Source organism: Nannospalax galili, unplaced genomic scaffold, assembly GCF_000622305.1.
Source record: "Nannospalax galili isolate Female #2095 unplaced genomic scaffold, S.galili_v1.0 scaffold63, whole genome shotgun sequence".
Classification (NCBI taxonomy): Eukaryota; Metazoa; Chordata; class Mammalia; order Rodentia; family Spalacidae; genus Nannospalax; species Nannospalax galili.
The window spans coordinates 10,363,840-10,378,134 of record NW_008355272.1 but is presented as its reverse complement, the minus strand read 5'-3'; the positions used below and the strand labels follow the sequence as shown (position 1 = coordinate 10,378,134).

The 14,295-nt window shown below is 45.7% G+C and overlaps 1 protein-coding gene across 1 annotated transcript in view; it reads left to right on the top strand.

Moving 5' to 3' along the window:
• Positions 1 to 14,295, top strand: part of Fam169b (family with sequence similarity 169 member B) — a 79,552-nt gene that overhangs the window by 13,844 nt on the left and 51,413 nt on the right. The window contains exon 4 of the mRNA XM_029555686.1: positions 10,305 to 10,390. Coding sequence (XP_029411546.1) covers positions 10,305 to 10,390 — 86 coding nt within the window. The remainder of the gene's footprint in view (positions 1 to 10,304; positions 10,391 to 14,295) is intronic.

Sequence of the window (14,295 nt, the reverse complement as noted above, 5' to 3'; positions counted from 1 at the left end):
CTCAGAAACAGCAAGCAGGACAGTTGGGAGAAGGGAGACTGGGGTGACCGTGTATGTTAGCAGCTGGGGCCACACTGTTGACTTCCCTCATGAGAATGGCTATTTCTCCCCTTGGTTCCCAGGACATTTTGTGAACAAGCATAACACTCATCCTTCAAATCACTGCTAATTTATTTACAGTTTTTGGTGATTGCACGTCATGTGCACCCTGAGAAAAACAAGCAGGGAATTGAAAAAAATGATGACTTTTTTCCTGGAAAAGCATGTTCATTATAGTCTGCGGTGACAGCAAGTGCCAAGGCAAACATTCAGATGAAACTAGAGCCTCCTTGTAGCCAGCCCTCTGAGGGGCTGTCTTTGGCTGAGGGGTAATGGCGACAGTAAGACCAGACCTTCAATATGCTGCCTTTAGGGTAGTTGGTAAGCTGGAGCAGTGGAGGGTCAAACATGAGTTGTACCCCTGAGGGGCTTGGGTGTCCTTCTCAGAACCAGGTGCCTTTTCTGAAGCATTCCTTATGTCTGAGCAGGCTGCCCAGACTCTGGGGATGGCTTAGGGATGGAGGCTGGGGCAGAGGAGTAGATGGTGAATTTCTTGAAGAGAGGTGGGAGGGATGACCTGGGATCACCCCAGTTCTATTAGCAGAATGAGCCTGTCCTGTTGAGTCTCCAGATGGGTGGTTTATGTGCCTCTGGTAAATGGCTCACTAATGGATGGCAGCTCTGGGAGGCTTGCCCATAGAGCCAAGTCGGTTTCAGCTGGTGGAAAAGAAGTACAGTTTCTTTGGCTTTGAAGTATGAGCCCCTCATTCCATTCCCCAAGATTCCAAAACAGAGGATACATAGTGGGATGTCTCCTTTAGGCCTGCTGGGTTAACAAGGCACCCTGTTGGCTCCCTAAACCCAGGAGACCTAGCTTGTCTCTGTTTTAGCTGGTGCATGACTTTTGGACTAGACAAAGGTAGATGCTATCCTGAGGTATGCCAGATTGTCCCACCTTCTACACCAGGAGAACCCTACTTAGTTCAGACCATTCCAGGAGGTGGGGCAGGGGGTAGATTCTGCCTTGAAATTCAGCCACTTTTTAAGTACCTGATTCTCTGGGCAACAAGGATGCTCCTGTGGCTATGGGCATATACAACCCCCAGAGACTTGTTTTTATTGGTCTATAAAGGAAGCAGATTTGGGGATCTGCTTGCAGTGACAGCATTGTATTTTTAGGAATGCATGGTTCCTAAACCATGTGGACCATGGTTTGGGGTGCACACCTCTTTTCCCTGTTGATTTATGGCACTTACTGTGAGTTGGATTTAAACAGGGAAATAGCATCCCATGAAGACAGGTCAGTCTTATCAAGGGACTCATGGCATTTGTAAAACAGAGATGCTCCAAAGAAAATATTTCCAGTGTTCAGGATGGAGGTTTGTTTTGAAGGGCAGGGACGAGGTTGCTTCTTAAAGGCATATGCAAGGCTTCCACCACCGTCACTGGGGTATCTCCCCCAACTCTGGGAAAGTTGCTGAGTTTGCTTACCTTGACCCACCCTGGTGATTTAAAATTTTCCTTCTTAGATGTACTGCAATCTCTTCTTGCCCCCCATATTTTGTAGTTCAGCTGTACTTAAGGATTCAGGCACTATGGCCTCCCTTCACTCCATCTTTCTCAACTTAACATCTAGACCCCTGGAAACAACATTGCTTGAGGCAAGAAAGGCCTGAGAAATATGGGAGTCTGCTCACTATTCACTGCAAACCAGATGTTTCCTTCTCCATAACAAAGAGGCTCCCAAGTTCACCAGCATCTGGGGAAGTGCTTTCCTTTAAGGAAGACATCTGTATGAGAATGGTAGCACGAGTAATGCGATGTGACAGTTGCCATGTCAACTGGCGTATTTCCCCCTCCCCTTAAATAATTGACCAGCGCAGTCAATGTTGCACAAAAGTCATGCAATAGCGTGGAATGTGTTTATATGCCGGCCTCTGCCAGGACTTTTCAGCATTTTTTTCCCCTACATGTATTTTGCTTTTGGGAAAGATTGTCTGTCACTTTGGTTTAACTGTATTCTTGTTTTTTTAAACTACATATTTCTTAGATTTGTAACAGGGCAGTGGTGGCTTAGACCACAGGGGAGGCACAGAGAGAGATGAAGCTGGGGTGAAGGACTTGGATCTGCTTTACTTATGATGAAGAAGTTATAGACCCCTGGGTAGGATGTGAACAATTTGCAGCTGGTTTGGGAGGTAAAATGTGTGGGTTGTGGGGCAGATGAGGGGCACTTGTCCTTCCTGGGTTTTCATGATAATGGCATGGGACATGGGCTCTTTCTCTCTTACTCTGGGCTGTGGATCCTGCTGCTGGCTACCCTGTCCTTGCTGTTTGTATAGACCAGGCTGACCTGGAATTCCTGCAGCCTTTCTGAGTGCTGAGATTACAGGCGTGTGCTACCAGGAGGGTTTTGCTTCCTGTCTGTCATTGGCACTTAGCCTCCTCATGGACCTGAAGGCCTCCTGTTTAAGGCGCCTGTTTCCTTCCACTCAAGTTTGAGAGCCGGCTGCTCACCTTGCTGCCTAGGATGAGTCCCATCCCAGTGAGTCCTTTCTGTACCCCCTGAAGCTCCCCCCTTGCCATCAGGATTGCTGCAGTTCAGTCCCTCCAAACATGGGCTATATTTACCTCAGTCTCCCTGCCCCTTTTTAATCCATTTTCACACTTAAAAAAATAAAGACTTCATTTTTAAGAGCAGTTTTAAGGCCACAGTTACAGGTTTCATAGTTGAGATTCAGGAAGGAAGAGATTTCCTGGGACCCCTGACATGCACCCCTGCATAGCCACTCCGTGATTCATCTTCACTTTAGACTGGGGTGTACGTTGTAACTGCTGAACCTACAGGGACATGTCCTAATTAACCTAACCTAGAGTCCTTGTTTGCATTAGAGTCACTCTTGGTGATGTATATACTTTCTGTGGGGTTAGATGATTGTATAAGGACCCACATCCACTGTTATATCTTACAGAGCATCGACCTTCTTTCAAATAATTTCTTCTTTTAGTGCTGGCAGTGGAACTCAGGGCCTCAAGCAGTCTAAGCATGCTATGCCCTAGGCCTTGGGTAGCAGTTTTTTTCCCCCTTAATTGGAAAAGGACTGGTTCTTCTCCACTTGGCCTAACCAATTGACATTCTCAAACACCACTCTGATCACTCTTACTTTGCCTGCCTCTTTTGGGACTTGTTACAAAGCCCAATACCTCTATCTCAGCAGTGGATCTCTAAGGCTGGAGGCAGTCCACTGGCTGGCTGTCATCTCTGGCTTGGGCCTGATCCTGGATCTCTTGTCTCCAGCCCTCCCAGACAGCCCCTGAGCAGGTTCCTGATGACTGCTTATGTCTCAAGGTGCTTGTCACAGTGCTTTGAGGTCATGGCCATGTGCCACTTCCCCGTTGGATCTCTGATGCTGAGCAGTTCTTAGCAAATAGTGTTTGCTGAATAAGTAGCCGACCCTCCCTTTCGCTCAGTGAAAAGTAAGCTTAGCGATGCTGGCTCTGTGAACTCTTCCTTTCCCAGACTCTGCTTCCTCAGCACAGTGCCAGGCCTGGCATCTCCACACTGATCTCCCTCTGCTGGCCTCCTGCCTGGACTGCCCCAGCTCTACATCTCTGTTTCTCTATGTACTTTAACCTTTGGGCACAGTGCTTAAAATAGGGGCCTTGGAACCAGTGAGACTCACCCAAGTTTACACCCTTTCCCAATGGTGCCATTTATATACATAAACCTTGAGCAGGTTTCTATCTGCACCCCCCTCAGAATTCCCCATTCAATTTCTCTCTCTCTCTCTCTCTCTCTCTCTCTCTCTCTCTCTCTCTCTCTCTAGTTTCCCTGTAACTTCTCCTGGCCTGGAACTCGCTATGTATGGCCTTGATCTCAGAGAGATCTTCCTGCCTCTGCCTCCTGAGTGCTTGGATTAAAGGCCACCACACCTTTGGACCTCACCTGGGAAGCAGAATTAGCTTGCTGACTACTGCATGAGGTGCTGAACGTGGCATCACACTGGGTGCTTAGTCAGTGCTTTGACATCCTTTTGTGCTGACGGTTACTGCTTCACAGTTAACTTATTCCTTCCCTCCTGAGGAGGAGTGGCTGGCCTGGCAGTTCTGACTTTGCCCTCTCATGTCTCTGATTCTTTCTTCTCCTGAACCTGGAGTGTCCTCCTTGGCTCACTGCTGCCTCACTCATTCTGGCCATGTAGACGCTCCAGGTTTCTTGGTTAGAATAGTTTGGTAGCCTGGGTGTGCTCAGATTTTGTTCTGCTTCATGCCCTAGACTCTCTCTTCTTCTAAACTAGGAATTTCCTAAGCCAGGGCCCAGAGATTTAATCTCCTGAGGGGATAGCCTGTGCTTTGTACTCAGTGGGGGCTTCTCAGGAGCTCAGAATGGGGACCTCTGGTGGTACTGTATGCCACTTTGGTGTCTCCTGCTGTGGCAAGTGGTGGAGATGGCAGAGAGGCATCTGAGCCACCATCCCCTGTTGGGTGTGCTAATTCATCACAGTATTGTGTAAGTTCAGCTGTGTGTGAGTACTGTTGAGTTCAGCTGTGGCCCCAAAATTTGTCGCTGGTATAGTGCTCCTGACTGCCATAGCTTGTTCATCCAAGGTGACAGGTGACCACTAGCTTTCCCTAACCTCTTCAGAAAGTCACGCTAACTTTTTCCAAATAATTGATTTATTTTGTATTGATTCAAAAGATAGCTAAACCAGAAAAGGCTTAACTCTCTTAAGTAAACTATGGTGACACACGCCTGTAGTCCCAGCACTTGGGAGGCAGAGGCAGGCGGATCTTTGTGAGTTCAAGGCCAGCCTGTTCTACACAGTGAGTTCCAGGACAGCTGGGGCTACAGGGAGACCCTGTCTCAAAAAGACCCCACCCCCCCAAAAAATCCAAGACTTAAAAATCTTGTTGGGGCCTTGTGGTAGCTATCAGTGAAATGTAAGCCTGAGGACCTCAGTTGAATCCCTGGCATCCACTTAAAAGGCTGTGTGTAGGGGCTGGCAAGGTGGCTCAGTGGTTAAGAGCACATACTGCTCTTCTGGAGGACCTGAGATCAGTTCCTAGTACCCATGCGGTTGACTCACAACCACCTGTAACTCCAGCTCCAGGGAATCTAGTGCTCTCTTCTGGCCTCTGGTGGCACCTGCACTCATGTGCACATATACATAAGCAGACATATGTACTAAAAAAAAAAAAAACCAAAAAACAAACAATAAAAAATAAATCTTTAAAAAATTCTTGAAGCCCCTGAGATCAGTTCCTAGTACCCATGCGGTTGACTCACAACCACCTGTAACTCCAGCTCCAGGGAATCTAGTGCTCTCTTCTGGCCTCTGGTGGCACCTGCACTCATGTGCACATATACATAAGCAGACATATGTACTAAAAAAAAAAAAAACCAAAAAACAAACAATAAAAAATAAATCTTTAAAAAATTCTTGAAGCCGGGTGTGGTGGCACTCGCCTGTAGTCCCAGCACTTGGGAGGCAGAGGCAGGCAGATCATTGTGAGTTCAAGGCCTGCCTGGTCTACACAGTAGGCCAGCTGCCAGCAGAGAAGGCTCAGTAATTAAAAGCATTGACTTCTTTTTTTTTTTTTTTTTTTTGGTCTTTTGAGACAAGGTCTCCCTGTAGCCCTAGCCAGCCTGAAATTACTCTGTAGACCAGGCTGGCCTCAAACTCACAGAGATCTACCCGCCTTTGCCTTCCAAGTGCTGGGACTAAAAGTGCGTGTCACCATGCCCTACAAGTACTGGCTACTCTTGCAGAGGACATGGGTTCAGTTTCCAGCACCCACATGGCAATTAACAACCAGCTAACTCCAGCTACAAGGGCTCTGACACATTCTTCTGACCTTCTTGGGCATTGCACTTGTGGTGCACTTATATACATGCAGCAAAACACTTAGATACATTAAATAAAAAAATTAAAATATATTTTAGAAATCTGGGCATAGCTATAATTCCAGCACTGATGAGGCAGACAGAAGCAGATCCCTGGGGGTTGCTGGACAGCCAGCTTACCCTAGTCAGTGAGCCTCAGGTTCGGTGAGAGACCCTGTCTTAAAAAATAAGGTAAATGGTACATGAGGAAGAATGACACTTGAGGTTGACCACTGGTTCTTACATACATGTACATACGTGTACAACCATAGCCACATATACACGAACACACACACACACTACTCATAAATATACGTACACACACGTACAGGCACCCACACACAGTCTTGTTGGGAGGAGCTGGACTGGTTAGGTGCATGTGATAGTCTGGAGCACTGTGATCCACTTGATTACTCTCTGATAGAAAAAAGAGAGGTGATAGGAAAATGTGATGTGAGACATATCCTTTCACTGGCAAGAATAAACAGGTTTGTAAGTAGCAATCTCTGAAAGACAGACAGACAGACAGGCAGGCAGAAAGGTAGGTAGGCAGGAGGCAGTTTTGGGCAAATTGGAGCAGAAGACTGTTCAGAGAGCTTGCTGCCCAAGCAGTGATGGCCTGTTATAAAGCTCTTTCCAATATCTCATTGACAGTGGAAATAACAGACTTCATACTGCTTTGCAATCTCAGAGCAATGCTTAAAGCAGGTGGGAGAAATTTCTAGAAACCATAGGAAAGCTTCCAACAGTTTAAGAAATGCAGTTTGGTGAGGTAAATTGTCTCTCATGGAGCCTGCAATGGCAGGAGAGAGGCTGCTGTGCTAAACCAAGGATTGGGAAGGGACAGGTTGTGGACCCATGGCTAGTAATAAGGGAGCCAAAATTTGAGGCCTGGCTGGCTTTGAAGTCTGAACTCCTCTCTGTACCAGGTACCTAGGGCTGTGGCTAGAACTGGACTGCTTCATGCTACTTGCTCGCCACTGGTGCCATAATCCATCAGACATTAGAATCCGTGAGTGAATGAGGCTTTGCTAAGCTGATGATGTCTGTAGCTTTGTTGTCTTAATTCTTCACTCTGATGACTGGTTTTCCCTGAACATAGCCTTGGACTTGTGGGGCCATGCCACTGCTGTGCGTTAGTTGCCTTCTGAAGCCTCACCCAGTGATCCAGGGTTGGAGAAGCTCTTGGGGAGTACTGTCCCTTCTCTCCTCTGCAGAGCTGCCAGTATTTTGCATCCTCATGACAGTCAATTCCAACACCTCTACACTTTGCCATGTGTCCCACCGGCTTGCTAAGCTGTCTTCCTTGGCAGGCTGCCAACTCTTGGGGCTAGAACGGAGGCAGAGTCACCAATCCCTGGGGCCAGGGCTGCCCTGTGCATGGAGGTGGGAACTCAGCCAAGAAGAGCTGAATTCAGTTGATCTCGCTGTGCTTGGGATGAATCTGGACCCCTGGGCGTTTGCTTGGGGACCTTACTGTCTTAACTTGTTTGGGAAAGCTTAGAGTGTCATAGAATAAAATCCATCAGCGACTTACTCATTTTGGTCCATGTTACCTGTTACTTTGAGGGAGAGAGAATTTAAATTGGCACAGTAAGGCATGTTCTTCCCAGTGCTCTGGCAATGACTCTCATGGTGACCTGGCCTGCAGTTGCTCCAGCCCTGGTGTGGGGACAGTGGGGACATGCTGCTCTGCATGGCATGTTTCCTTTTTCAAAACACAGATATTGTGGTTTCTATTTTGTAACCCTCAGCACTGGCTGGTTCCAGGACCTCCACAGTGATGGCCTGAGGCTGGCTCTGTGGCACCTGTCAGTCCCCTGGATTCATCACTTGTCCTTGCAGTGCTGGGATGGCCCTGGCAAGGACTCTGCTACCAGTTCTCCTTCCTGCTTTTCTGGGCACATTGCAGTTCACTGATCAAAAGCTACTGCGTCCTACAGGCTGGTTCTGGTTTGGAGTACTAGTTTATTTTAGACTGTTAAATTTGATTGGACTTCATTGTTCTGTATACTTAGCAGTTTAAGATGAGTTCTGAAAAAAAAAAAACCCAGTTGAATCTATTTTGTAACAACCCGTGTGACTAATTAATGCTCTGCTGTGCACCGTGAAACTTGCAAGGTGCCACGTCAACACATTTTCTGTTTGAAACGGTATTAGCAATTGAACATCTGTATTACAGGAACACAGTCTATTAGTAAACTGAACAGCTTTGTTGGCTCACCTTGTTGAGCAGGGACATAATCCTTGTGGCTTTAGAAAGCTCCCCCAAGTTCTAATGGTTGCCATTTTGGAAATGAATTGCATTGAATAAATGAAGGGGAATGTCAGGCATTTAATTGGCTCTTCTCTCCCAGCCTGCTGCATGAATTTTGGAACCATTGTCAGTGATGATAATTCACTGCTGATGGGAAGCTGACAGACTGGTAGATGCTGTTGGTCTTTGGAGGGGGGTGGGGCTAGCTCTGCAACAATCTCGGATGTCTGACTCAGTCTTGTCTTCACAGATTTCTACTAATGTTTCTCAGATAGCAGCAGAATAGGGAGGAAGGCTGTGGTGGCTTGCCCCAAGTGGTTCACAATTGTGAGTTCGAGGCCAGCCTGGTCTACATAGCAAGTTCCAGGCCAGCTGGGGCTACAGGGAGACCCTGTCTCAAAAAGACCAAAAAACAAAACAAACAAAACAAAACAATTCAATCCATGAACTGTTGGATTTTCAATCGATGTTAACATTGTCTTCCAAATCGTCATTTAGAAAGAGTTGACTGGGAAGATGCGTCATTAAATCCTGGGGCTGCTTGAACCCTTGGGATCAGATAACTGACTTGAGAGTTAACTATAAACGTGACTATTTCAAAAGCATAAAAGGATACCTGAGTAAGCAAAGCATCTCTCATGTACGAAATGGGAGAAATGGGGCAGAAGCCAGGGTGGGATTTTCCTTTCAAGTGGCCCCTATGTAGGGATGGACTGGCAAGGAGACTGAAGCACGGGACCAGGAGGGGCTATATTAGTGTTTGGAGACAACAAACTGAATTGCTGGGATGGGGACAGGAGAAAGGGGAGGAATCAACCCATTGATTGGCAGACAGGGGGTGCCTGCTGCAATGCCAAGCTTTTACTTGGTGTTTTAAACCCAATCTCCATTGCAACTTCCTCTCCACTTGAGTTGATGGACAATTCAGATGAGGAATCCAGGGCATTGTGTCTCTTGAGTAGGAGATCTACATACAGATTTGGTTCAAAGGATGTTTTGTGGTAAATCAGCAGGGCTCTGGAACTGTTTAGAAGTGGCTGGGCAGGAGGGAGACTGGAGGAAGGAGGAGGACCCTCATCTATTCCTGTAAGTCTTAGCTCCAGAGCCTTCTCATCCAAAGACCTTCTACCCCGCCCTGCATAATTCACACCATTTTAAAGAGTACACCCCATTCTCTGGCCTTTTACTGGACGTATAGTCCAGTATCAAAGGGCGGACCCACTTTCTGCTCCTTCTAGCTGGTTATCTTCAAGTCACTCTTCCTCTCTGAGCTGTAGTGTCCTTAGAAGAATTCTAATAATTGTTTCATTATGAGATTAGGAAAAAAATCACCTAAAAGAAGGCATAGTCCAGCACTCAGCAGTGCTCAGCATACTGGAAGCAAACTTCTTCACTCAGTGCATTTGATTTTAGAAGTAGATAACATTTGATTTTAGGAAGTGTGGGAAGTAATGAGTTGTGAAAATGATTGGACTTTGACAGGTGCTTGTAACATGAAAAATTGTAATTTTTTTTGAGGCAGAGTCTCACATAGTCCAAGCTGGACTTGAACTTATTATATAGCTAAGGATGACTTTGAGCTTCTGATCCTCCAGTCTCTAGGTATGTGTGGTATGCGTCATTGCCCAGGCCTATATATCCAGTTTATGTGTTGCTGGGGATTGAATCCAGGGTTTCATGCATGTTAGACAAGCATTGTACCAACTGAGTCACATCCTTAGCTCCCCACAAATGCAATTCTTCACCCATTGAATGCTTGAATAGTGTGTGTATCTTGTTTCATCCAGTAGCATTAGGATACTTCTTATTTTGAGCCACAGGGAAGCCATGTATGAAACACCTGTCATGCCCCTTTCTGGTGACTGTTCTGATGTGTGTTCTTAGAGGGCTCTACAAACCATACCCCAGGCTTGGGAGATAGCTCAATGGTAGAGCACTGGCCTAAAACATTCAAGGCACTGGGTTCCATCCCCAGCCTCACAAAACAAACAACCAACATGATAAAACATCACCTACTTTACTCGCAAAATGCTTTCCTTTCACCTTGTTAGCTCATGCTGTTGAAACCATCTCTGTGGCAAATTTACTCTGTGAATCATAGCTTTTTCTTGGTTTTATCTTCAGTTGTGGCTGTCTACTTGAAGGAATCCTGGTGGTCCACAGAAGATGTCCTAAGAACTTCTGATCCCACACGGAAAGGGCTCATGAAGGTGAGGAGATACCATTTAATACCATGTTAATAACTAAAGGTTAGTGTAGTCATTCCCTGGGGTACCAAGGTTGGTATGCTGAGACCACAAACATTTATTGTCACTTGGTTCTGGAGGCTAGAAGTCCAAAGCCAAGTCATCTGTGGATGCTTTCTTATGAGGGCTGTGAGGGAAATCTGTTGCTGTCTCTCTCCCAACTTCTGGTTGTCTCAGCCATTGTTTGGCCTGAAGATGGTATGGTGTTTATGTGTGTGTATGTTGCCTTCTCTGTAAGCATGTCTGCTTGTGTTGAGGCCCCCCCTTTTCTTTATTTTTTATTGAATTTTTACAATTTTCATATAATGTATTTTGATCATATTCAGATCTCCTCATCTGCACTTCTCCTTACTATCTCCTGCCCAATTTCATGTTATTTCTATTATATATATGTATATATAAACATATAGTGCATATATATATTTAGGTATGGTATAGTTTATAGAGTCTAATTTGGGTCCCCCAACTGTCCTTCAGGGTGGGTCCATCCTCTGGAGCCTAGCTAACTTACCAAGAGTCACACCCTTGAAAGAGATTGATTCTTCCTAACAGCCATTGGTTGCCAATAGTTCCTCAGGTAGGGTTGGGGTTTCCCACCCACTTCTCCACGTCTGTGTTGGAATTTTGTCTGGTTTGAGCTCGCATGGAACTAGTGCATGCTGACACCACTGCTGTGAGTGCATATGAGTAACCTGGGAAGATGGCTCAGTGGGTAAAATACTCTGCAAACTGAGGACGTGCATTTGAATCACCAGTACCCCTGTAAAAAGGTAGGCATGGACTTGTAACCCCAGCATTAATGGGTAGAGACAGGTGAATCTTGAGACTCTGCTGGTTGGGCAGCCTAAAACCTAGTGAGCTTCCAGTTTACTAAGAGACTCTGTCTCAAGGCAATAAGGCAGAGTGACAGATGAAGATATCTGATGTTTTGCTGTGGACCCCATATGGATGCACACACCTACACACTCAAATACTGTAACACACAGACACACACAGACACACACACACTTATTTGTGTATTTTGATTACCTATAAGTACACTGGTATGTGTGTAGTGCTTGCAAAGGCCAGAAGAGGGTGATGGAGCCGCGATGTAGGTGCTGGGAATCTAACCTGGGTCCCCTCGAAGAACAACAAGTGCTCTTAACCCTTTAACCACCTCTCCAGCCCCTGACTTACTCTTTATAATGTTTTAGAATGAGAGTGGTTGCTGCTCTCTGTTTTCATCTCTTCTAAGTTTAGATTAGAACTCCATTCTGTTTTTCTGAGTGTGTGCTATATGTTATGAACTGAAAGAAAGTTGGATATTGTTTCCACTTATCCACAACTTCTATTATGAAGTTGTGCCTCCCTGCTCCCCCCCAGTACATGAGGAAAATTCCTTTCTTGTATAAAACTTTGTCTTTACTTTTTGTTTTTTCTTATATTTTGTTTTCTTAGCCACTTATTTTTCACAAATTACCAGAACTTTCTTTTTCTTTCTTTCTTTCCTTCCTTCCTCTTTCTTTTTTGGCAAATATTTTCTAGGCATCCCTCCCTCCCTCCCTCCTTCCTTCCTTCCTTCCTTCCTTCCTTCCTTCCTTCCTTCTGAGGCAGGGTCTCCCTATAGCCCCAGCTGTCCTGGAACTCACTATGTAGTCCAGGCTGGCCTCGAACTCACAGAGATCCCCTGCCTCTGGCTCCCGAATGCTGGGATTAAAGGCGTGCACCACCATACCCCGCTTCAGAAGAACTTTCTTAATGTTCCCTTTGCTTACATAATTAGTGTTCCTAATGAGGGATTAGAAATGGATCTTAGTTTTATGTATTCGAGAATGCTTCTAAGTCAAAATCATGTGGCCCAGTTTTTCCTCCTGTGATGGAAGTGGACAAATTCAGTGCATTTGCTTTTTCTCCCCTTTCTCCCTCCAGTGTTTGATTGTTTGTTTCCCTTCGGCCACATGTGGTCTGCTTCTCTTGTCTGGTTTTCTGATGAACTTTTCTGGTTTATAAGTTGGAAAATATAGCACTCTACATGATACCCACCAACTTAAAAAAACGTATGAACGTTTTCCCTGCATATGTGAAGGAGCACTGTATGCATGCAATGCTTGAGGAGACCAGAAGAGGTCGTTAGATCCCCTGCAACTGGAATATTGACTGTTATTAGCTACCATGTGGGTGTTGAGAATGGAAACTGGGTCCTCTGCAAGAACAACCAGTGCTTTTAACCACTGAACCATCTCTCCAGCCCCTCCATCAGCTTTTGAGACCAGCTAGTTCTTTTTAAAGTTGAATTTCATCTGGCTGCCACTATTTGAGACAGAAAGTGTGAACTCGTCAGATTTGCATAGGTCTCTCCTTCCTCTAAGAGGTGGCTCCAGATGTAGGTGACATATTTTGCATTTTGGATAATAACTTTGTTGATATTAGACATTTTGTGTTGTATGGTAGATGGTGCTACAAGATGCCTTATTATTAATTCTTTTTATTATCAATCAGAACATTTTAAAAACAGACAAATGAGCTAGTGAGATGGCTCAGTGCATAAAGATGCTTTCTGGATGAGTCTGATGACCCAAGTTTGATCTGTGGAACCCACATAAAGGTGGAGGGAGAGAATGGACTCCACAAAGTTGTCAAGTGACCTCCACATGTGTGTCCTGGTGCACATCATGCACACACACATATGTGTGCATGTGCATGCACACACACGCATGCATGTGCATGCACACACACCACTGCCAACACCAGCAGACTAGTCTTTTAGAGATCACTTCAGCGATCTTACCCTTGACCTTTGAGGGACACTGAGGCTCAAGGAGTGGGTGGTCAACAAGTGGCCTCAATAAGTGGCCAAAGTCTCCCTGCAAATGCAAGTCAAGATACTACAACTACAAATGATGGTGGTGATGTTGGTAAGGGTGGTGGCTTTAGGGTTATAAGCCCAAAGGGTTGAGGAGATAGGTCAGTTGGTAGAGGGCTTGCCATGCAAACATGAGGGCCCAAGTTCAATCCCAAGGACCCACATATAAAAGCTGGGCATGGTGGCAAATGCTTGTAATAGCAGTGCTGGGGAAGCAGGAAAAAAAGGATCCCTGGAGCTCAACTGCAACCTGGCCTAACTGGCGAGCTCCAGTTTCAATGAGAAACTGTGTCTCAAAAAATAAAGTGGACAGCACCCGAGGAGTGATATCCAATGTTGACTCCCTCTTTCTCTCTGTCTCTTGATCTCTCACACACATACTATATACCACACCAGCACACACATGTACACCCACAGATCTGAACTGAAATGCATACAACATATAAGGTTGACTGTAAGACCAAGCATTAATGTTTGCAGCAATGCTTCTTTCCCCAAAGCCTCAGTTCTACTGGTTGAAAATGCAGAAGGGAATCAGCTGCTGGCTGGACTTGAGCAGGTGTGTTGTACTGGGATACAGGGGCCCTTGCCTGTTATTGCAGCCTGCTTGTGACAGAGCCCTGGTCCAAACACAGAGTTGTCTTTGGAATGAGGCAGTGAAGTTGATAAGTGTAATTACCTACCCTTTTAGACCTGGAGAGTGGAGAATCAAGTGACAACATGTGGGTGGAATTTACACCCCGTGGTGCCTGCTTGTGACAGAGCCCTGGTCCAAACACAGAGTTGTCTTTGGAATGAGGTAGTGAAGTTGATAAGTGTAATTACCTACCCTTTTAGACCTCCTGGAGGGTGGAGAATCAAGTGACAACATGTGGGTGGAATTTACACCCCGTGGTACAGTGGATCTGGTGGTAATGTGGATCCATGCACATACAAACACATACATGCTTATATGCACACATATACCACATAAGCTGTCACATAGCAGGGTTGTAGGAATAAAATCCAAGGCTGTAATAGTCAC